This window comes from Pantherophis guttatus, chromosome 8 (assembly GCF_059756535.1).
Source record: "Pantherophis guttatus breed Tessera chromosome 8, ASM5975653v1, whole genome shotgun sequence".
Classification (NCBI taxonomy): Eukaryota; Metazoa; Chordata; class Lepidosauria; order Squamata; family Colubridae; genus Pantherophis; species Pantherophis guttatus.
In genome coordinates this window covers 43856281-43881496 of record NC_142070.1, presented here as the reverse complement: position 1 = coordinate 43881496, position 25216 = coordinate 43856281, and the positions used below count along the sequence as shown (strand labels likewise).

Here is a 25216-nt window from a genome sequence, read left to right as displayed (position 1 = left end):
AAAAACTCTACCTTTGACTATGTTTTAACTTTGTTTTAAGAAAAAAAGGGCAAAACAGGATTTCTCCCCTATAGCACCATAACAAGTGAGTGTACTAATTTGCAGGTTAGATTATTGGGGAGAAAGATCCTTCAGAATCATTTATTTTTCTTTCATCTTCTGATCTCCTGATTTGCCCGTAAATGAGAATCAAGCTGTCCACAGTGACTGCAGAATAATATGACATGGTAAGTTATTATGAACAGTTTGATGAATTTGGAGTTCGACTGAATACCAAGAAAATATAATTATACAATGTGGCCCCCAAACTGATGGAGCCATCAGCATTGGTGGAGAAGACCTGAAGAAAGTAGAATGATTCAAGTACCTCAGCTCCCTCATATGCAGCAACGGTGATAGCTTTCAGATGCCTGTGCCTATGCCCCCTGGATGAAGCGGCATGAGGTGACTGCAGTCGTGTGTGATTGTCGGATGCCTCTATGCTTCAAGTCAAAGATTTACAAAATGGTACACCCAGTCACCCACTATGGATCTGAGTGCTGGCAAGAGCAGACTACACCTGATGGAAATTCAAATGGTCCAGTAGTATCTTGGATTAACATGATTCAACCACACCATGAATGACAATATTCAATGCCGATTATGAATCATGCCAATTATAGAAAAACTTCAAGAAGACAGACTTAGATGGTATGGACATGTCATTTGCTGTAAAGAAACTCAGTGCTGAGGATAGCCATGCATCCGGACCCTGATGGCCAGGGACTCTGTGGCAGATCCAAGAAATGGTGGATGGATTGCATCAAGGAGGATATGGAATGCATGGGCCTCACCATGAACTCACCCTTGATTGAACCAAATGAAGAGGTAAAATACTTCAGCTTGAAAATGGAGTTGGGTAAATTCAAGAGTTATATGAGAGAGGGATGTCCTTGGACTATGTCTAAGAAAGCAATTGGATGCAAATCTCCATTAATGAAGACTAGCACAATGGAAGGTAAAAACCAGGTCTTTGGTTACATCTAATAAACACAGAGGACCAATTAATAGCATGTTGCTGTTATTTAAATTGGACAGAAATTTCATTGGGATTACAGTGCACTGGGAGTATTAACCTTTCATTCCATAAACATAATCCCAGAAGTCTCTTTCTAACCTCTAGTGGCTATAACTTTATTAATCCTAAAATCGTGATATAAAGTAGGAAGATTTTATTTTTATTTTTTAAAAATAATTTTTATTAAAGTTTTTTTTAAAAAACAAACATTTTATATAGAAGATTTTATATAGAATGTTTAAGAATGTGTTGCTTCAGTGCTGCTGCATAATAAAAAACCAAAATATATAAAAAAAACAATAGAGAATAAGAAAAGAGAATATATTTATTTACTGAGAAATAATAAACATTTTTAAAGTTCAGTGATAAAACCTTTTAGTTGCCACTTTGCTTGCAATAGCAAAATCCTTGTTCATAAATGTGGATGTTCATAAAAACTACCAATCAACTTGTTCACATACAAGCTCTTTTGTGCTGCTGTTCATATTATAGCACCATGAGGAAATGACTTTATTATGATCTTGTAGAATATAACTTGTAGAACAGGGGACCCCAACCCCAGGTCCATGGACTGGCTCTGATCCGTAGCATGCCAGCAACCAGGCCCTGCAAACAAGTGAAGCCCCATCTGTGGGATGCAGGCAGGCATGCAAAAACACGTCCATGGAAAAACCTTTCTCTATAGAACCGGTCCCTGGTGCCCACAAAGTTGGGAGCCACTGTTGTAGAATATTAACTCAGCCTTTCCACATGGCAGCGTTTTCTGCTCTCAATTGCTGCAACGCATTAGGGAGTTAGTTGTGTGACTTTCTTTTTCTCAACAACCTAGAGAATGCTTAGTGTTGGCAGGAAACTTTATGTGCCAATCCACGCTCCCTCTGTTTCAAAATTAATCAATATCAGTTTATATTTTTTTAAGTTTCCTGAAAATCTGCAATCTTAGATGTAGGCTGAAATGTACGTTTATGTGAAGAATGGATGTGGTAATGTGCTGAGAACTGGCTCATTTGAATCTAGAAGATGAGTTTATATGAACAGGGAGCCTCAACCCGGGTATATTTTGTTATTGGGTTAGTGAAACTGACTACAAGGATTGAAAAATATTTTACAGGTAAGTTGGGTGGAGGCAAGAATTTCGATAGAAAATATCCTGTTTCCAAGCATTGCATAATTTCAGTACACAAGCTTCAAAATATAGATGCTGTGATTCCGTCTGTGCTGCAGCCAAGCTGAAATAAATAAGGTTGGCTGCATCCAAGGAGAACAACTATGGGAACCAGGACAAATGTCATTTCTGGAAGATCCAACTGGAGAGCAAGCTTCCTGATGATACCTAACTTTTTTTCCCACTTGATTCTTACAGATCTTTCAGGACAAATTTGATAGTTTTAGGCATGTTGATGAAATGATGTAGAAAAATAGGAAATGCAAATAGAAAGCCTCATGAGTGAACTGTCCCATGGAATGTAAGGTATATGTCAGGTACAGAAATCCAGTTAACCATTGGATGACACCAGAGTCAGAATCACCTATTTTCTATGGGTGCCACCTACTGATTATGATTATGCAAATTTTTTGTGATTTAGATCTAGGATACCTCCAAAGAGTAATTCTTATTTATTTCTAGAAGTGGCTTCTTATGCCACGGAAAAATAAAGCATCCAGGAGGAATTGTACAGCAGTGTGCCCACACAGGGATGAGGATTTACAGGAGTGAGACTACTGTTACCCAATGTTTACATTCAACATGTAGTCCATTTGGTTTGTTTTTCTTTGAACTGGCAAGTATGCTTGGATTATTAAAATAACATTTCATATATTGCTACTCATCAATAGAGTGTGTGTTCCTTCGATGTACATAATCCTCTGCAATAAATTTGTGATCTTTTTGCAACTTAACACAGAAAAACAAATGATGCACCCAATTCTATCTATTATTTTCTTGTTTTGAATTATATTTATAATGTGAAGTTGCCGTAAAGAGTTTATCTAATGATAAAGAATATTTAACAAGAAGCAAACACTATTTACGGGTTGTATGCTCAAGAACATTTCAAATAATATTGGACATTACAAATTTGTACATTATCAATAATATACTGTTAAAGTAGGCTGCCAATTTTTTAATAAATTTAAAACAAACATATTATGCAGCCAGTAAGAAGTAGCAAGCAGAAATAAAATTATGTTTTCAATTGCTTTGTTAAAGTAGATCTTAAAAGCACTGCTTAACTTGTTCCTAGGTCTTGGGGAATACTTATATTGCATTAGCAAATAAAGTCTAAACCAAGAATGCTAAAATCATTCCAAATTACATAGAACATGCTTCCTAAACAATATTTTCCTTTGCTTAGTTTCTAAACAGATACTGGGATCACCAAATTGCTGTTTAGAAATATATATTTATTTACTGATGTTTGAAACATTTTAGAAACTCAGAGAAAAAAAAGTTTGTTTAAGCTGCATTCTTCATTGCTTTCTGTCTACAGCTTCATAAGTTAGTAAAATAAATAGTTAGCAAAGATACTCATAAGGAGGGGGGGAAACCCTCTGCAATGTCTTTTTCTGGCCTATAGCAAAATTACAAAAAGTTTGCCTGTTTTCAGTTTTTCAAAAGCTCTTGCATAATTTGCATCACTTCTGCAAAAAGCTGCTCATCCAGGAAATGTCAGAACTGAAGAATCTTCTTGGATGAGAAGTGAAATGTCTTCAAGGAAAAACAAAGAAAATCCAGCACCTTTGGGACAAGATAAATTACAATACATATTTTGGGTGTGGGTTTTGTTGTTATTTTTAAATTGCTGCTCTGAAGTGTACCGTCATATCTTTACTCTAAATTAAGAGTTAAAATATTCTAAATACTTGCAATACATATTCATATTAGAGACAAGTTAAACATGCTGTGTGTTCATATGACCAGCATTCTTTTTTAAAATATTTTTTTTAATCTTGCTTTTTTTCATATACAACTAAGGAGCCAAACATGCCTAATACTCCTTCCTCCTCCTATTTCCCCCACAATAACAACCCCATGAGATGAGTTGGGCTGAGAGAGAGCAACTAGGAGGTCAAGGTCACCCAGCAGGCTTTCATGCCTAAGGCAAGACTCTGGTTTCTAGGCTGGTGCCTTAACCACCTGGCATCTGCCATAATTCTACATACCCTTTGTATGCAACAAGATACATATACAAAAGTCAGGATTTTGAGCAAGGCTTATTATTCTATTGCCAGACTTTATCTAAATAATTGAAGGACTGTTAACATTTTGCATGCCCTTACAAAGGGCTAGCTCTGTACATCAGGGTAAATGAGTGGAATAAGTGCCATGTGATCCTGTCCACCATTAAACCATCTTTCCAAGCAGTCTCCATATTTCCAGTGTCTTTTCCCCCACTTTGAGCTGAACCCAGAAGGATATTTCTTCCTACACTGATAATTCAATATTCAAAATGCTATAGATTGTATTTACATCCACATTATTATCCATTTATATTTGATTACCTAATTATTTTATATATTCTGGTTATGCTGGTTTATGGTTTATTATAAAAATATGATTTGATGTATTTTGGGCTGTGTTTGCATCTTAGGTAGAACTGACTTTTCAATAGATATCGCATCATTTCAGCATTTGCCGTTTATGGTACTGGCTTGCAGAGATGTGTGAAGTATTTTTAATTAAGTATTTGATTCTATACTGCTTCCATACAATCCCATCTTAAAGTGTTTTATTAAGACTGAGTAAAATGTATTAATGAAAAGAAGAAATTAAAATAAAGTAAAAAAAATCATTAAAAGAGAGCTGCAGTAAGGAAAGCAAAACAAAATTAACCATTTATCTGTGGCATTCATACTCAGAAAGTCTGAGTGAAAAGATAAAACATAAGCAGGCATCAAAAACTGTTAAATAATGTTGTGGGAAAATTGGTTGTTATTCCCAATGTAGTATACCATCAGTGGAAGAGAAAGTTTTCTTCGTTAGAAGCTTCTTTAAAATTGTTTGCTTGATCTATCCCACAGGATCAGATCCCAGGGCAACAATGCGTAGTGTCTTTCATTAGCTTTCACACAAGTGCAATATAAGCAAATTCAAAGTGTGTACTGCTGGGCCAATAAGTTCACAGTGCATGGAAAACAGGCATCTAAAAAGTTACACATGAAGAGCTATAGACTCATTGACTGATTTTCACTCTTCTTTGATCTCTGTTTTTCACATGACCCATTTTTTCAAGTCCTTCCACCCACATGACTGGTTCAATTAAGCACATGACTCGGCCGAGGAGCTGGTAGCCGCCTGGGACTGGGCAGCTGGTGGGACCTTGGACCGAGTCATGCCTTTGCGGCCTCTGACCCGGTGCCGATCCCGTGCGGCTCCTTGGTTCACTGAGGAGCTGAGGGAAATGAAGCTCCGGAAAAGACGTCTGGAGAGCGGTTGGAGGGCCAGTCTCGCTGAATCTGATCGAACACTGGTAAGGTCGCATATTAAGGCCTACCTAGTGGTGATAAAGACGGCAAAGTTTAATTACTTTTCCGCCTCTATTGCGTCATCAGGGAATCGTCCGGCTGCCCTGTTCAGGGTAACCCGCTCCCTGCTCCATCCGGGAGTGCGGGAGGATCCCTTGGAAGACAGGGCGGAGGATTTCGGACAATACCTGTATGACAAAATCGCTCAGATCCGGGGGAATTTGGACTCTGACTGGGTAGATCAAGGCAGGGTGAGGAGGAATAGTCTTGAGAATGGAGGAGTTTGATGCTGTGACTCCTGATGATGTGGACAGGATTTTGGGAAGACTTAGTGCGGCCACATGTTTACTGGACCCGTGTCCCTCCTGGTTGGTACTGGCTTCCCGGGAGGTTACATGAGGCTGGCTCCAGGGTGTTAATAACGCTTCGTTGAGTGAGGGTTACTTCCCCACCGCCTTGAAAGAGGCGGTGGTGAGGCCTCTCCTCAAGAAGCCGTCCCTGGATCCGGCAATATTGGCCAACTATCGTCCTGTCTCCAACCTTCGCTTTATGGCGAAGGTTGTTGAGAGTGTGGTCGCGCGACAGTTTCCGCAATTCCTGGAGGAAACATCTTATCTAGATCCGTTCCAGTCGGGTTTCAGGTCTGGGCACAGCATGGAAACGGCATTGGTTGCGTTGGTTGATGATCTCTGGAGGGCTCGGGACAGGGGTTGCTCCTCTGTTCTGGTCCTGTTAGACCTCTCAGCGGCTTTTGATACCATTGACCATGGTATCATGCTGCACCGGCTGGAAGAGTTGGGGGTGGGAGGCACCGTGTTACGGTGGTTCTCCTCCTTTCTCTCCGACCGGTCGCAGTTTGTGTTGGCAGGGGGGCAGAGGTCAACCTCGAGGCCTCTCATTTGTGGAGTGCCGCAGGGATCAGTCCTCTCGCCCCTTCTGTTCAACATTTATGTGAAGCCGCTGGGTGAGATCATCCGTGGCTTTGGGGTGAGATACCACCAGTACGCTGATGACACCCAGCTGTACATCTCCACCCCAGGCCACCCCAACGATGCCCTTGAAGTGATGTCCCAGGGCATCACTGGAGGCTGTGCGGGTCTGGATGGGGAGGAACAGGCTCAGGCTCAACCCTTCCAAGACTGAGTGGCTGTGGCTCCCGGCATCCCGATATAGTCAGTTGACTCCATCACTGACTATTGGGGGCGAGTCGTTGGCCCCCACAGAGAGGGCTCGCAATCTGGGAGTCCTCCTGGATATGCAGCTGTCCTTGGAGGAACATCTGACGGCTGTAACCAGGGGGACCTTTTGTCAGGTTTGCCTGATTCGCCAGTTGCAGCCCTTTCTTGATCGGGATTCCCTGTGCACAGTCACTCACGCCCTCGTCACCTCTCGCCTTGACTACTGCAACGCTCTCTACATGGGACTCCCCTTGAGGAGCATCCGGAGGCTCCAGCTGGTCCAGAACGCAGCAGCGTGGGTAGTGACGGGAGCAGCATGGCGCTCCCATGTAACACCGCTCCTGCGCGAGCTGCACTGGCTCCCAGTGGTCTTCTGGGTGCGCTTCAAGGTGCTGGTTATCACCTTCAAAGCGCTCCATGGCATAGGGCCTAGCTATCTTCAAGACCACCTGCTGCTACCGACGACCTCCCATCGACCCGTGCGCTCCCACAGAGAGGGCCTCCTCGGGGTGCCATCAGCCAAACAGTGTAGGCTGGTGACCCCCAGGGGGAGAGCCTTCTCTGTGGGGGCACCTACCCTCTGGAATCAGCTCCCCCCATAGATAAGGAGAATCCAGGACCTCAGTGCCTTCCGTCGTGCCCTTAAAACCCATTTTTTCAAGCAAGCCGGGCTGGCTTAAGAAGAAATTTTTAAATGTTTTTAAATGTTTTAAATGTTTTAATTGGTAGTGAGTTTTAATTGGGCCAAATTTATATATCTTTTAATTGTTTTTTAATATTTGTCCTGCATGTTTTTTAATTCTGGCTGTACACCGCCCCGAGTCCCCAGGGAGAAGGGCGGTATAGAAATTCAATAATAAATAAATAAATAAATAAATATATAAATAAATAAATTATAATAGTGCTGGATCAGTTTTCCAATAACATTGATCAATATTTTTCTACAACAATGGTAGGCAGCACAACAGTTTTCAGAGAAGCAGCATCAAAAGATAGGACACCTTTTACAGTGTATGGTAGTTATTTTTTACTCATCAAAAACAAAACAAAACTGCCAATATGAATTATGATGCTATGGCTTCATCAAAGAAATCAGTGCTTGAGGCAGGCGTAATGATCTTATTTGGAAATCATGACAAACCAACTCCAGGTGTACATTAAGTAGTTTGTATACTTGCAACAGCTAGTTGATATAAGCAAAGGTATTAATTATAGGAGACTGAATGCTAACATTGAAATAAGATAGAATCTCGAATAATTAAATGGACCTACAGATAAACATCACTGAAATCAGATTGACTATATACTCTGCAAGCAAAAACTCATCCAACAAAAACTGTCTCAGTTCATGAACTCCTTACAAAATGACACTTTAAAACTAAAAACAAATAAAATAATCAGACCAATAAGATATAACCTCAGGGATATAGTTATGTGATAAAGGTAACGAAAGAGAAAAAGCAAAGCTGTGGGAGATGATTAAATGCCAAAACTATTTCAAATCTTCTACACCAGGGTTCCCCAATCCCTGGTCAGTGGACCGGCACTGGACTGCGGCATGCCAGAAACTGGGCCACACAAACAAGCAAAGCCCCATCTACAGGATACAGGCAGCATGTGAAACCATGCCACCTCCGGTCCATGGTCCATGGTTCCATGTAAAGATTTCTAGCATTAGATGAGGATGTTGGTCATGATATGAATTGAATCACTGCATATTTTTTCAAGGGAAATTGTTTCCAGCTAGTCATTGGGTTTCTGGTGCTCTAATGCGCATCTTCTGGTTTGGGCACTCTGCCTAAAAGGTTCACCATCACTATCCTAGGTGTTTGTCTTGAGCTAATCTTGTCAACTTTTGACTTGTCAAATTGTGTTGCTTATCTGGAGCCTCTGTTTGCTCTTTGCTTATGGATAGAGTTGTCCAATCTTTCTGAATGGATACAAACTCTCCTAATAGCCTTTTCATGTTTTTGCTTGAGACTGGGGCTGCTTTCTGCCTTTGTTAAGATTGTTTCCATTTCTCCTTTAGGGGAAGTATTTTATCCTGCCTCTTTTAATATCCCCCAAAATATTTCGTTCTCTGGGTGGGGATGTGTGCTGACTTCCTACAGAAGGAGTAAGGAAGATTAGTAATTTGTAGGAAGGGGGTGAGAAAGCCATGGCAGAAACTACAAAAGTGACCCTGGGTGACCCATAGGTAGAACCAGTGGTGGGATTCAGCCAGTTCGGACCACTTCGGGAGAACCGGTTGTTAACTTTCTGAGCAGTTTGGCAAACTGGTTGTTGGAAGAAATCATTAGGGCAGAGAACCGGTTGTTAAATTACTTGAATCCCACCACTGGGTAGAACCCATAGGTTCTACAATAGAAATAGTTCATTGGTTTACTGGGCAGTCATTTAATTTATTGAAACTTTTGTGTGTGCAACAAGCGCGTATGATATTCCCAAGTCTTCCAGGGGAAAAAAAAATAATTGGAAAGAAGTCTCAAGTTTGTTTGTTTTGCATCAGAAGGCTTTGATGTACGGATACACATATCCGTAGCTGTTGCTAACCAACAGGCAGAATAGTGCTAATGCAACCACCGCGGGGTAGACGGAGCTGAGCTACTCCTAGAACAAAACAAACCGTCGATCATCTTCTCCTCTGTAGAGCTTCCAACGCTCCAGCTGGAAGACAGCATAGCAGGAAAATGCAAGCCCTCGGCGTGTTTGTAACGAGAGTTGGGAGCGGGAGGAGGAGGAGGAGTCCTTCCCAGTTTCTGCCCTCTGGAGATGGCGAGTGGCCCGTCCTGGCGATGGGCCACAGCGAAAAGGCAGGTTAGGAAAGGAAAGAGGCACGTGGATTAGTATCAGTTTACCTGCTGCAGCGCGAGTTAAGGCTTGGGTATGTTTTGGAGCTGGAAAGGGCGGGAGTCGTGGCTCTACCCCGCCTGCCTCTCCCCTTTATCCGTTTCTCGCAGCAGCCTTCGGGTTACATAAATCGCAGAGCCCCACCCGCAGTTCCAAGGTTCCGCAGTTCCACGGCCGATCTAGAGATCTGGCTGGGCTTTTCCTCGCCCCACCCCCACCCCCCTTTCCGGATTTCCCCTTTCTGCTCCTCGAAGCCTTCGGGACTGGATCTGGGATCGGCCGTCTGCAAACCCACCTCGCCCGTCAGCTTTTAGCAAGTGGCGTCCCGGATGGCTCTGGTCAGCGGAGGGTTTTTCATCGGGTGGGTGGTTGGGGCCACCTCGGCCTTAGTTCTGGTGGTCGCCACCGCCTCCTTCTTGGTGCTTCGTAACTATCGGAAATGGAAAGAGATGAAGGCCATCCCGGAGATCAAACCCTGGTATCCCATCCTGGGTAACTCTATGCTCATGGACAGCGACGGCGAAGGTAAAAGCTTCCCGCCCGTTTCTTCCAAAGGGTCCTGGGCGAGCCGCGGCGGCGGTTCAGGCTATAAAAATTCCCCGACCTGCTTATTCCAGGCAACTGGTGAGCCGCCGGTGCTGCGGGAGGTGGGAGCGGGTAAGGCTGAAGCAAGCGCGGAACTGCTGGGGAAGGGCGCTTGGGACCGAAACGAAAGTTTGAAAGTTTGTTAGGGTCGAAGACGGGGGAGAAAATGCAATGCTTACATAAAACTAGATGTTGCAGACGAATCATCTGAACGACGATCCCTTTCATAATGAACTATTTTGCACATTAGAAGACAGCCTTTAAAACAAGACCCGGTGGCTAAGAGGTAGAGCTCTTGCCTCACAATCAGGACGTTGTGTGAGTTCGATCCTAGTAGAGGCAGATTTAGGGTCTCTTGCTTGGGCAGTGGGTTGGACTAGATGACCTGCAAGCTATAAGGTCCCTTCCAACTCTGTTAATCTGTTAACAGAGTAATAACCTAAAAGTCAGGATTCAAATACCCTCCATTCTGTGTCTGCATTTCAATTCAATATCCCTATCCTAGTAGCTTGAGATTCTGTAATGATTTATCACTGAAGGAAAGTGAGGACAACTGTTCTATAATGCACTTTCAATCATTCTCTACATTCAAAATCAGGCTAATTTACACATGGTAATAGATCTTGAAACCGAAAAGCTGGTGACCCAAACAAAGCAACAAATTCAGGGCAGGAAGGGAAATAAAAGTGATTTCTTTTTAATGTGCATTAGATGTCCTAGAATCTAGTATATAGAGAAGGTATTTAAAAGCTTACAGTTAAATGCTAAACAAATGACTTCCCATTTTCAAAAATCATATATCCCTATCAATCAGAACGGGTGTAGCAAAAGTACATAAAATTCCTGTATTAATTTTTAGTTCAGTTTCCCAGACCGTCGCATCAAATCTAGTTTCTAGCAGTGGAGTCAGAAAAGAAATTTGATTTTCTAGCTCTGTTTATAAAAAGAGGAGTGATGATTTTGACTCCCATACCCTGGCATAGCCATTGGCCGATTAAGTGTGATAGCATCTCCACCTTCTTGGAGCCACAAAGATACATTCATTTAACGCTTCCTCATAGCACAGATGTAGCACACTTATTGAGACACATTAATGAGAAAGCTGTGTGGAAGTTTAGAATTGTTATGAAAGATAAATATTTAGCTGATCAAATGATATTCCCAATTCTTCCAGGGGAAAAAATAAAGATAATTGGAAAGGAGTCTCAAGTTTGTTTGTTTTGCAGCAGAAGGTTTTGATGTACCAAAGAGAGAAGAAAAGTAAGAGACAGACCGTCAGCTTTGCTTTAACTTGTCTTAGCTATACTGTGAAAGCATCACATAATATGAAAAGGAATGAACCTGCAGGAAGGATTCGACCATAACATAATCCTTGAGCATTGAGCCCTAGTCCTTCAACCTTAACCAGACTGGGTTCTAAACATTAAACTGCACCTGTGACACAACTTGCAACTCAGAAGGGTGTTCATGAGAAGTTGAACTGAATTCTATCCAGCTGAGCAAAGGCTATGGAAAGACAAAATCTGGATCTTGTAAAAGAATTGAGAAAGCCTTTGGCCTCAGAGTATTCTATAATAGCTGGGATGAAGTCTGCCCTTCCTGACTAGAAATGTCTGCAGCAGTGGTGAAATGTAAAATTTGTTACTACCGGTTCTGTGGGCGTGGCTTGGTGGTGGTAATATGACTGAGTGGGTGTGGCCAACTTTTTTTTTTACTTTACTTTTAAAACCATTTTCGGCTGAAGAGGTTGTAAAAAAATGCTTTTAAAGTCTCTGACGATCCCAGCTGACTTGCCTGATCGGCAGAGGCTTTTTTTAAAAAAAAGCCTTTGATGATCCCAGCTGAGCCGCCCGATCATCACAGGCTTTTTTTTTTTTTTACTTTTAAAAGCATTTTTTCGCCCAAAGAGGTTGTAGAAAAAATGCTTTTAAAAATTAAAAAAAAGCCTCTGATGACTGCGTGGCTCAGCTGGGCTGCAGGTAATTAAGTAGAGAAATAGTCAGGCCTAGTGGTTAAACACCAGACTAGACACAAAGAGATATTTCCTGCCTTAGGTATTAGGTATGAAAACTGGCTAGGTGATTTTGGGTTGGTCATTCTCTCTCTCTGGCCAAAACACCTCACAGGGTTGTTATGTGAAAAATAGGAAGGAGTAACAGAATAACAAAATTGGAAGGGACTTTAGAAATCTGTATAGCATTTCAGACAAATGGTTGTCCAATCTCTTCTTAAAAACCTCCAATGTTGGAGCACCCACAACTTCTGGAGGCAAGTATGTTCACTGTCTTGAGTTGTTTATAACAATAAAGGTGAAATTAAAAAATAAATAGTTCTGTGTGCATTTTCAGCAGTCTAGGTGGGTACCTCAAAAACCTACGGCATTCAAGATAACTAAGATTATATGTACTATATGTATTATATGTACTATATACTTGGTTTGTTTGGTTTACGTTTGTCACCTTTACATAGTATTTTGAAGACATCACAATATTGGTCTCACTATAATTGGTAAAGTAGAAGGCAAGGCAGATCTTTGACTGAAGCATGCAAGAACCATTATCTAGGCCAGGAGTCCCCAAACTTGGAAGCTTTAAGACTTGTGGACTTCAACTCCCGGAATTCTGCTGGGAATTAAAGCTGCCAAGTTTGAAGACCTCTGATCTAGGCAGAGTGGAATGAAACATTATTTCAGTTCTGAGAAGCAAGATAATATTCAGACATGGCTCAGGCAAATGCCTCTCTGATTCAATGGGATATAAGAAGGAGGAAAGTACAATCAAACCTGCAAGGTTCTGTTATTATAACCTACCTCAAAATCTCAATAAAATGTGATGCTAGTATTCTTGAAAGGTTGCTTTTATGGTCTGATATATCTTGTGGGACTGACAGATTAAAACAAAATCATGCTATAACAGGAAGACAGGGCACTTAAGCCTTTCACATAAGCGTAGTAGTTTTGAACAGTGGTACTGAGTCTTCAGAGTATAACAGATTGGGAATGTGCAGATGTACTAATTTAGGAAGGTGGAAGACAGAATCATCCAGAATTATATGAATTGTTAATCATATAAAAATTGAATAGGCCGGTATGTAGCTTTGTTATCCTTTTATGGGTTTGTATTGAGACATTAATAGAGCTAAAGGATTACTTCTCAAATGAAATCTGCTTTATTATACAGCTTTTGTATAAGCACTGGTAAATGTAAATAAACAGATCTGTTCGATTTATGTCACAAGGTAACTAGAAAAGAACTCAAAGGTTGCTTTAAAATCAATAGTAGCTTCAAGTAAAGCTGACTTTGACTGGCCAACATATTTTCCAAGTAAGCGTTGATCAAAAGTGGTTGCTCTTTCCTCTTTAAATATTAGCATCCCCTAGTCAGGCCTGCAGTTTGACTTGTAATCATTTCACTTCTAGGTCCGTGATGGCAAACCTATGGCATGCGTGTCAGAGGTGGCATGCAGAGCCCTCTCTGTGGGCACGCATGCCATTGCCAGCTGCTCTTCTGGTTTCTGGCGCGTGCATGCCCTCTTCGGGTTTATGGTTCTTTGATGTGCGCACACGGTCAGGCATACGCGTGCATGTTTTGATTTGGGCACTCGGTGCCGAAAAGGTTCACCATCACTGTTCTAGGTTATTTAGTGCTACTTGGAGACCAGTGGGGCAATAGCTATTAAGAATTTAACTTAAATTTTTGAAGCCAGTTTACTTAACTAATAGAATAAAATATTCAGATTTCTCATAATATAATAATGCCTCATTAGATGAAATCCTTATATGGCCAATTTTTCATGACCTGCTTATCGGTGTCTATCCTGAATCTGAACTTTGCTTATGTACTAACTAGTAACAAATCAGAGCAAGGCCCAGTTTGCCAGAAGAAAAAGGAAAGCAGCTCTTAGTGAAATGATTTTCCCAGAAAATCTCCCCTCTCCTTCCTCTCTTCCCTCCTTCTTCCTCTTTTTCCTCTTTTTCCTCTCCTTCCTTCCTTCCTTCCTTCCTTCCTTCCTTCCTTCCCTTAAAAATATTAATTATCAACCAAGATAAATAATTTTAGATTGGATAAATTTACTTATTTCTTAAACTTCTATTATTGCCAAGTCTCAAGGCATCTTACACTAAAAATTCAATGTACAAAGATTAATGATAAAATTTAAAGCACTGGAATGGAAGTTCCCAAGAAGCATTTTTAGCTACCCTTTTGCTCACTTGGTGGGATCACAAAACACCCTTGTGTCTGATTCATACTATTGTACCGGTAGCTGTGTTTTGCAATAAAACTTCATGGAAAATTTATTTTGGCTTGAAATCCAATACATGTTTAATTCTGATTGGTAATATTAATAACAGACTACATTTCAGAACACAGTTATTTTGAGAACTAAAGAAACAGTTTAACTGGGAACCATAGTGAGTGTTTCTGGTATGCTTTTCATTGAACACAATCTGTAAAGCAAAGTAAAAATTTCAAGATTAGCAGGTGTCTCAGTCTGAGACAAATCCTGTATATTCTATTGGACTTTACTCAAAGTACTTACTCCAGCACTACAGCATTGTAAATACTTTATTACCGGTAATTGAGACTCAGCATATCACATATACTATGGCTAAATTAACCATACTTAAGAATGCCATTAAAACATAGTTGTTACGAAGTAAATATCACAGTAATTTGCAAGTGAACATCTCACAAAACAAACTTAAGATGAAGGACTGCATTTGGAGAATAGGAAAGAAGTTACTTCAGGGTAGTTTTGTCTGAGTTTGCTAAGTCAGGACGATACCATTTTTAAGAAAAACTCTTAACCTTGTTTTTCTTAAAAAAAATTGTTTTTCTTAAAAATGGTATCATGCTGACTAAGCAAACCTTGTCTTTGCCTTGTGAGGATCAAAAAACCTTATCAGTACAGATGTAAATGTTTTATTTAAAATAACAGTGACCAATAAACTTGTCATTTGTAAACTGAATGTATATTTTTCAGGTTTCTGGAAACAGGTAATTCATTATTCAGAAGAATTTCGCTATATGCCACTGCTAAAACTTTGGATAGGACCATTCCCTCATTTGATTTTATATCACCAAGACACTGTAGAGGTGAGTCCCTTTTCATTCTCAATGGTTATACAAGATGATTCTAGCTCTCAGGGAAATCTTACAGATGAGGATCATGGCCAGTATTTTGACCCTCTTGACAACCTCCTGATAGAAATACCCTGCCAAGTCTCTTTTAGAAAATTATTGGTGGAGTACTATTTGCCCTTTTCTAGAAACAATTGTATTTAATAGGCAAATGGGTAAGTATAGAAGGGGTTACATCTTTAATAGTTCAAAGAACCCTGAATTAGCATGAAACTATGTGGACATTACTACATTGCAACTTCTGGGTTCTTTTAAAACTTGGGATATTAGTCCAAAAAGAATAATTTAACAATTCTGAAATACATATGCATGTGAGTGCACACACACACACACACATACATTGGATGATCTCAGATTAAATGGCCAATGTCATTTTCCATTGACAGAAAATAAACTACATAGGGTTTTTTAAAAAAAATGTTATTACATAATAGCAAAACTAAATAGCCTGTTTATATGACAAATTATAAATGACATCAATTAATAATATTTATTTTATTTATTTATTTTATTTTATTGAATTTCTATACCGCCTTACTCCCGAAGGACTCAGGGCGGTGCACAGCCATGAAATAAAACACATAGATATACAAAATTTAAAATCGAATAAAATGAATTAAATAAATTTGGCTGAATTAATACCCATAATTTAAAATATCCATATTTTAAAATACATTAAAAATTTAAAATTTACACTTGAAAGGGAGAAGATTTAGGCGAGGCCAGCTTGATGAAATAAAAGCGTCTTCAGCTCGCGGCGGAAGGTGCGCAGATCCGGAATCCTCCGTATCTCTGGGGGGAGCTCATTCCAGATCGTTGGTGCCCCCACAGAGAAGGCTCTCCCCCTAGGGGCCAACAGCCGACATTGTTTGGCTGACGGCACCTGGAGGAGCCCCTCTCTGTGGGAGCGTACTGGTCGGTGGGAGGCTGTTGATGGTAGTAGGCGGTCCCGTAAGTAACCAGGTCCTAAGCCATGGAGCGCTTTAAAGGTGGTAACCAGAACCTTGAAGCGCACCCGGAAGACCACCGGGAGCCAGTGCAGCTCGCGCAAGAAAGGTGTTACATGGGAGCTCCATGTTGCTCCCATAACCACCCGCGCGGCCGCACTCTGTGCCAGTTGGAGCCTCCGGGTGCACCTCAAGGGGAGCCCCATGTAGAGAGCATTACAATAGTCCAGACGAGAGGAGACGAAGGCATGAGTGACTGTGCGTAACGAGTCCCGATCTAGAAAGGGACGCAACTGGCGAATCAGGCGAACCCGATGAAAAATCCTCCCGGTCACGGCCGTCAAGTGCTCTTCTAAAGACAGCCGTGAGTCCAGGAGGACGCCCAAGTTACGAGCCCTTTCCGAGGGGGCCAATGATTTGCCCCCAATAGCCAGCGATGGTGCCAGCTGACTATATCGGGACGTCGGAAACCACAGCCACTCGGTCTTGGATGGGTTGAGCCTGAGCCCGTTTCTCCCCATCCAGATCTGTACGGCCTCCAGGCACTGGGACATCACTTCAAGGGCATCGTTGGGGTGGTCCGGGGTAGAGATGTACAGCTGGGTGTCGTCAGCGTACAGATGGTACTTCACCCCGAAACCACGGATGATCTCGCCCAGCGGCTTTACATAAATGTTGAACAGAAGGGGCGAGAGAACCGATCCCTGCGGCACCCCACATATAAGGGGCCTCGGGGTTGATCTCTGCCCCCCTGTCAACACAAACTGCGACCGGTCAGAGGGAAAGGAGGAGAACCACCGTAAAACGGTGCCTCCCACCCCCAACCCTTCCAGCCGGTGCAGCATGATACCATGGTCGATGGTATCAAAAGCCGCTGAGAGGTCTAACAGGACCAGGACAGAGGAACAACCCCTGTCCCGAGCCCTCCAGAGATCATCAACCAACGCGACCAATGCCGTTTCCGTGCTGTACCCAGGTCTGAAGCCCGACTGGAACGGATCTAGATACGACGCTTCATCCCGGTACTGGGGTAGCTGTCGCGCAACCACACTCTCAACAACCTTCGCAACGAAGCAAAGGTTGGAGACTGGACGATAATTAGCCAATACTGCCGGGTCCAGGGAAGGCTTCTTGAGGAGAGGCCTTACTACCGCCTCTTTCAGGGCGGTGGGAAAGACACCCTCACCCAACGAAGCATTTATAATCCCCTGGAACCAGCCTCGCGTCACCTCTCGGGAAGCCAGCACTAACCAGGAGGGACACGGGTCCAACAAACATGTGGTCGCGTTCAATCTACCCAGAATCCTGTCCACGTCATCTGGGGTCACAGGATCAAACTCATCCCAGATAACAGTCTCAAGACCTGTCTCCGTCACCCTTGCTGGATTTACCCAGTCAGAGTCCAGACCTGCCCGAATCTGAGTGATTTTGTCATACAGATACTGAACAAAATCCTCGGCTCTTCCCTCCAAGGGGTCCTCCCGCGCTTCCTGGTGGAGCAGGGAGCGGGTCACCCTAAACAGGGTGGCCGGGCGATTATCTGATGACGCAATAAGAGCAGTAAAATGAGTACATTTTGCTGCTTTTATCGCCACTAGGTAACTCCTAATATGAGATCTTACCAGTGTTCGGTCAGATTCAGAAAGACTAGCCCTCCAACAGCTCTCTAGGCGTCTTTTCCGGCGCTTCATCTCCCTCAGCTCCTCGGTGAACCAAGGAGCCAGGCGAGATCGGCGCCGGGTCAAGAGGCCGCAAAGGCACGACTCGATCCAGGGCTCCAGCAGCTGCCCTATCCCAGGCGGCCACTAGGTCCCCAGATGAGGCGTGAGCCAGAACCTCCGGGATTGGCCCAAGTTCCATCTGGAACCTATCAGGTTCCATCAGGCGCCTGGGGCGGTACCATCTTACCGGTTCCGCCTCCCTGCAGCGGGGTGCCGTGGTTCGAAGGTCAAGGCGAAGGAGCGAGTGATCTGACCATGACAAGGGCTCGATGACTATATCCCCTATCTCGAGATCACTCAACCACTGTCCAGAGACAAAAACCAAGTCCAGTGTGTTTCCCCCAGTGTGCGTAGAGCCATGAATTAGTTGGGTCAGGTCCATGGCCGTCATGGAAGCCATGAACTCACGAGCCACCTCAGACGCCTCACCCACGGATGGCAGGTTGAAATCCCCCATGACCATAAGTCTGGGGGTATCAACCGCCACCGCGGCAATAACGTTGAGTAGCTCGGGCAGGGCTGCCGCCACGTGGCAGGGAGCCAGGTACGTGATCAGCAAACCCATCTGAACCCCGTGGCCCCACTTCACAAGGAGGGACTCACAACCAGCTGTCTGAGGTACAGTGGTCTCCCTCGGCCTAAGGCCTTCTCTAATAATAACCGCTACTCCCCCGCCCCTCCCCTGTGACCTTGGCTGATGGAATGCGTGGAAACCTGGTGGGCACATTTCTACCAGAGGGACCCCTCCCTCTGGGCCCAACCAGGTCTCCGTAATACCCGCCAGGTCCGCGGGTATAATTCTTCAAGTCATAAAACCTGGAGTGATTGTCAACATGACAGAAGTGAGAAGCTCTGATTCTTCACTTTTGTTGTTGTTGTTTCTTTAAGTCAGTGTTGATCCCTGGTGTTGAACCCTAGTCCCCACAGCTTTCTTGGCAAGATTTTTCAGAAATGGTTTTCAAGGAAATTTCCTTCTTCCTTTGGCTGAGAGAAAGTAACTGGCCCAAATCACTCTAATAAAAGGGCTTGTTTATAACATGTGATGTAATATCTCCAATAAACCTTTAAACTATTAGGCATCCAAAGGCTAAAACCAACCCATGCTGTGAAACTACTTCATCTGCATAGATTTGAACTCCTTCCAAAACAAACATAACCACATGGAGAGAGAAATTGGGTAACCACAGCCAGCATGTATGCAAAGCATTGTTATTGCTGGGACTTTGCCAGACTAATCTTCCTTGGAGGAGAGACAAGGTTGAGGAATCTATCATCTCTGATACTATGGAGCTCTGGAAAGTTGTATATAGATTCCATTGCTCCTGCCTGACTCCAATATTGAAATTTTGGATTTAGAATGGGAGGCAGGATTCTCCAGTTTTCTCTTATTAGATGTACCAAGCAGAATCTCAGCCAATCTTGATCTTGAATGAATTCAGATCTCCTGGACTCAATATATCTTTGAATGCAAGGATATTTAAGGAACTTGCAAATGTTCTGGCTGTATCTGTATATTGTTTTGAGAAGTACTGGAAAATAGATAAAAATCAGATGGTTGGAAGAGAGTCAGCATAGTCCCTCTTTGAAGAAGATTGGAATAATACAGATCAGTCAGCATAAATCAATCAGTTATCTTGAAAACAATCCAGTTATTAGTTCAAGTTAATGTGTGAATTCTTGTCAGACTAATCTTATTTAATTTTTTGATTAAATCTTTAGGTTATGAAAGTACTTTTCATGAGCAAAGCAATTGTCAGAATAGTTTTTGATGGTGTGATGAGGCAGTAGATTACAACTTGATGGATACATATTGCTTCAAAAAAATTCTGTTCAGATGGCAAATTCATATTCTTACTTGTACTGTTCAACATTTTTGTTAACGGTTTTGCTGAGCAGGTATAAGAAATGCATATCACATTTGCATATAGCACAACATTGAATGAAGTAAACAAAGCTCTGATTAATGCTAATGCTCTGGTATGAGATTAACCTTAAAACAATCAACATGGAATTCATTTGATTTGCCTAATGAATGCAGATTATGAATTGTCAGTTTTTGGGCTATCAATGTAGAATTTGGATTTTTGCTTCCTTTCATCAAAATATAAAGTGATAAAGAAAATATCAATTCCTGTTTATTTTAAAGTTACAATACTGTAATGTGTTTACCAGGTTGTCTTACGTAGCTCAACATTTATTGAGAAGTCCTATCTCTATCGATTTCTTCAACCTTGGCTAGGAACAGGACTTCTAACAAGGTGAGGCAAAATGTAACTCAATTATTTTGCAGTTAATTAAAGCATGTGCTTGAATCATGTGGTGGACCACTGTCTTGTGGAAATCTTAAGACCTGACTGAGCTATTATTTCTATTCTTTAAGTTTTCCTGAAGATGTAAACACATTAGCACGGGGTGTCAAACTTGATTTCATTGAGGGCTGCATCAGGGTTTTGTTTAACCTTGGGAGACCAGGGTGGGCATGGCCACCTTGACGTCACTTGTGTCGAGGGCGCCTGTGGTGGCCGAGCGCTCTGCCAGAGAAAACGAGCTCCCAAGCTTTGTTTTCAGCTGGGATGGCCTCCTGCAACCCTCTGCCAGCGAAAACAGAGCTCGGGAGGGCTCTGTTTTCGCTGGCAGAGGCACTCTGGGCCAGTCCTTCGCTGTTTCCAGGGCGGCCCCGCGGGCCAGATCTAAGTACCCCATGGGCCAGTTCTAGCCCCTGGGCCTTGAGTTTGAAACCCCTGCACTAGCAAAAGGAGGAGAAGACGCTAGATCTGAGATTGCCATATCTGAAATTATACCTCAAATCTCCATACAAATGTATGAAAATGCTCCCCTCTAACCATTGCTAGTGGAACAGTTACCTTTTGGCATGTGATGCTATATAGATGTGTAGTCTTAATGTATAGGACCAGTGGGCAGGTATCACGTTCTTTTTACATTTACTCAATACCTGGTGCGGTTGGGTTTTATGAAGAAAATCAATATTTTGATCTGGTTTTGTTTATGGAAGTCCTGAGTTTTATGAGTCAATCCTAAATAAGATTTTAATATACTGAATTTATGGTTTTAGTTCTGTTCTTCTGAGAGAAAGACCTCAAATTGGTAATTTAAAATTAAATAGAAAAGAGATAGAGGGTTAAAGTGGCAGGGTTTGCGCATTGCCCTAAGCCATGATTTACTGCTGATGTTATACATCACATTAAATCATTGTTATTAGAATAGAGTTGAAGATATTAAAGGTTGAAGGGGAGATGAGAGCAGAATCAAGATTCAGTATATGGGTGGACTTTAACCAGAACCCAAGTGGATTTCCCTTTTAGTTGCTACTAACTACTATTTGTTGAGATTACATAGCACAGCACTGCCATTAATGTACAGTGGAAGTGAGTCTTTTCTAAACTCCTTATTGAAGCTTTAAGAATGCAAGTATGAGTCCAGAGTTCTGAAAGCTGTTATATTGTAATGAAGACTCCTGAAACCAGCCTTCTCTAATCTGGAAATCCCCCCAGATGTGTAGATTTTCCTAAAATTCCGTAGCCTGCATTGCCATTGCTAGGAAATCTGGGAGCTAAAATTCACACATCTGATGACAGCCCAAATAAAAAGTTATCTTATGTTGTTATCTACAATAGATAAACTTCCCTCTCCCATGCTCTCTCCCCCTCTCTCTCATCTGTCAAAGCAGCGTAGAAGAAAGATTTGGTTGGGATAGCCTTATTATTTTTAATTCTTTGTTTTGCAGCACTGGGAAAAAATGGCATTCCAGAAGAAAAATGTTAACTCCAACTTTCCATTTCACAATCTTAGTAGATTTCTTTGAGGTGATGACTGAACAAGCCAATATCCTTGTTCAAAATCTTGAACAATATTTGGACAAAGATCCATTCAACTGCAGTTCATACATTGTATTATGCACCCTTGATATAATCTGTGGTAAGATTTGATTATTGTCTAGTAACACTATATAAAAAGTTGAAATAATTGAAGTCTAAAAATCCATCTGTTTATGTTTCAGAAATAATTTTATTGTGTTACGTGATAACAAGATAGCAACTTTTTCTATTGACCCAATCTACCATAGTATTTTTTTAATAGGACCTTAATCTCAGAAACCAGGAGGAAGGCTGGGGCAAGAATTTCTTCTGAATGGAGCTCTGCAGAATTCAAATGCCTCAAAGAAACCAGCAAAACAAATTCAAATATTCTGTTTCACACTGCATTCAGTTAAATTTGGACAACTCTTTCTTTGGAAATAAATTAACTTGGCCCTCTAAGCTTGTGAACGTCATGAATTTAATTAACAGCTAAATTCATACATTATTCCTAATCCAGGTTACTTAACCATGGCTTACTGAATGAATCATATTTGCTTGAGTCCATAAACATGCTAAATCAAAATTCTAAGGATTATGAATTCATTGCTTGAACTCACAAGAGATACCAAGTCAAAACTGGACAATCTGTATTATGGGTTTGTGTGTGATGTGAATCAGGTCACAATCTTCCTTTTTTTCTCTGTAGAAACAGCTATGGGCAAAAATATTGGTGCACAAAAGAACAAAAATTCAGATTATGTCAAAGCTGTCCAAAGGTGAGTATATAGATGGTGATATATTCCAATATGTGTGTGTGTGTGTCTGTCCGTCCGTCCGTCTATCTATCTATCTATCTATCTATCTATCTATCTATCTATCTATCTATACAGGTGAAACTCGAAAAATTAGAATGTCGTGCAAAAATTCATTTATTTCAGTAATGCAACTTAAAAGGTGAAACTAATATATGAGATTAGACTCATTACATGCAAAGCAAGATAGTTCAAGCCTTGATTTGTCATAACTTTGATGATTATGGCTTACAGCTCATGAAAACCCCAAATTCACAATCTCAGAAAATTAGAATATTACATGAAATCAATAAAACAAGGATTGTACATAGAACAATATCGGACCTCTGAAAAGTATAAGCATGCATATGTACTCAGTACTTGGTTTGGGCCCCTTTTGCATCAATTACTGCCTCAATGCGGCGTGGCATGGATGCTATCAGCCTGTGGCACTGCTGAGGTGTTATGGAAGACCAGGATGCTTCAATAGCGGCCTTCAGCTCTTCTGCATTGTTCGGTCTCATGTCTCTCATCTTTCTCTTGGCAGTGCCCCATAAATTCTCTATGGGGTTCAGGTCAGGTGAGTTTGCTGGCCAATCAAGCACAGTAATCCCATGGTCATTGAACCAGGTTTTGGTACTTTTGGCAGTGTGGGCAGGTGCCAAGTCCTGCTGGAAAAAGAATCCCCATAAAGCTCCTCTGCGGAAGGAAGCATGAAGTACTCCATAATCTCCTGGTAGACGGCTCCGTTGACCCTGGACTTAATGAAGTGGACCAACACCAGCAGATGACATGGCTCCCCAAATCAACAGAGATTGTGGAAACTTCATACTGGACTTCAAGCATCTTGCAGTGTGTGCCTTTCCATTCTTCCTCCAGACTCTGGGTCCTTGGTTTCCAAATGAGATGCAAAAGTTGCTCTCATCAGAAAAGAGGACTTTGGATCACTGAGCAACAGACCAATTCTTTTTGTCTTTGCCCAGGTAAGACGCTTCTGACGTTGTTTGTTGTTCAGGAGCGGCTTGACAAGAGGAATACAACATTTGAAGCCCATGTCAGGATCCATCTGTGTGTGGTGGCTCTTTTTGCACTGACTCCAGCCTCAGTCCACTCCTTGTGAAAGTCCCCAACACTTTTGAGTGGCCTTTTCCTGACAATCCTCTCCAGGCTGCGGTCATCCCTGCTGCTTGTGCACCTTTTTCTTCCACACTTTTCCAGTCCGCTAACTTTCTATTAATGTGCTTTGATACAGCACTTTGGGAACATCCAACTTCTTTTGCAATTACCTTTTGAGGCTTTCCCTCCTTATGGAGGGTGTCAATGATGGTTTTCTGCACAACTGTCAGGTCAGCAGTCTTTCCCATGATTGTGATTCCTACTGAACCAGACTGAGAGACCATTTAAAGGCTCAGGAACCTTTTGCAGGTGTTATGGCTTAATTAGCTGATTAGAGTGAGACACTTTGAGCCTAAAATATTGAACCTTTTCACAATATTCTAATTTATTGAGATTGTGAATTTGGGGTTTTCATGAGCTGTAAGCCATAATCATCAAAATTATGACAAATCAAGGCTTGAACTATCTCGCTTTGCATGTAATGAGTCTGTCTCATATATTAGTTTCACCTTTTAAGTTGCATTACTGAAATAAATGAACTTTTGCACGATATTCTAATTTTTCGAGTTTCATCTGTATATGGGTTTTCTATCAAAGCAACTTGGCCTACCCAAATAGTCTCCCTTTATTTCTTTGTCAATATGTATGTATGTATGTATGTATGTATGTATGCAAAAAATTAAAATCTTGGGTGTTTTCCCACGTCATTATAAATAAGTTGGTTAAAATATTTAAAATCCTGGTTAAAATCCCAGCTTAAAATCTTCTAAAAATCCTTACAGAGCACTCTGCAAGGTCCTTTAAAACCTCAGCTAAAATCCTACCAGTGACTTTAAAAGTTTTTCTTAAAGCAACGTTTTGACAGGCTCACAACCCTGTCATCTTCAGGCTCTGTTTCTACAGTCACTGGTAGGATTTTAGCTGAGGTTTTAAAGGACCTTGCAGAATGCTCTGTAAGGATTTTTAGAAGATTTTAAGCTGGGATTTTAACCAGGATTTTAAATATTTTAACCAACTTATTTATAATGACGCGGGAAAACACCCAAGATTTTAATTTTTTGCATATGCACACCCGCGAAAACTTAAGAAGACACACATATGTGTGTGTGTGTGTGTGTGTGTGTGGGTCTTTGGTTATTCGGGTTTTCTCCCGCGTAAAATTGGCCAAGCGTTGCCAAGACACCTCCAATTTTACGCGGGAGAAAACCCGAATAACCAAAGACCTACATACAAACACCTGCGAAAACCTCAGAAAACACACACACACACACACACACACACACACACACACACACATATATATATATATATATATATATATATTTTCTAATAGACAGTTAGAAATTAATGAAGTCCAGTTAGTAAGTCCCAGAACTGACAAATTAGTTTTACATTTATAGATTATAGGTTTTGCATATAGATTATGCAAAAATGAGACAAAACTGGTTGAGCATTTTGTACCCTGTTGAACATCATAAGCAAGCTATATGTCAAATGATTTATTGCACATTTTATGGTTACAAAACAACGTTATGGCAGAAGACCAAG

The 25216-nt window shown here is 41.6% G+C and overlaps 1 protein-coding gene across 1 annotated transcript in view; it reads left to right on the top strand.

Annotated features, from left to right (window-relative positions):
* The first annotated feature begins 9345 nt into the window (after positions 1–9345).
* Positions 9346–25216, top strand: part of CYP4V2 (cytochrome P450 family 4 subfamily V member 2) — a 33030-nt gene continuing 17159 nt past the window's right edge. Inside the window, exons 1-5 of the mRNA XM_034442668.3 lie at positions 9346–10074; positions 15118–15230; positions 20116–20201; positions 21689–21879; positions 22468–22537. Of these exons, the coding sequence (XP_034298559.2) occupies positions 9879–10074; positions 15118–15230; positions 20116–20201; positions 21689–21879; positions 22468–22537 (656 nt within the window). The 5' untranslated portion in view covers positions 9346–9878. The remainder of the gene's footprint in view (positions 10075–15117; positions 15231–20115; positions 20202–21688; positions 21880–22467; positions 22538–25216) is intronic.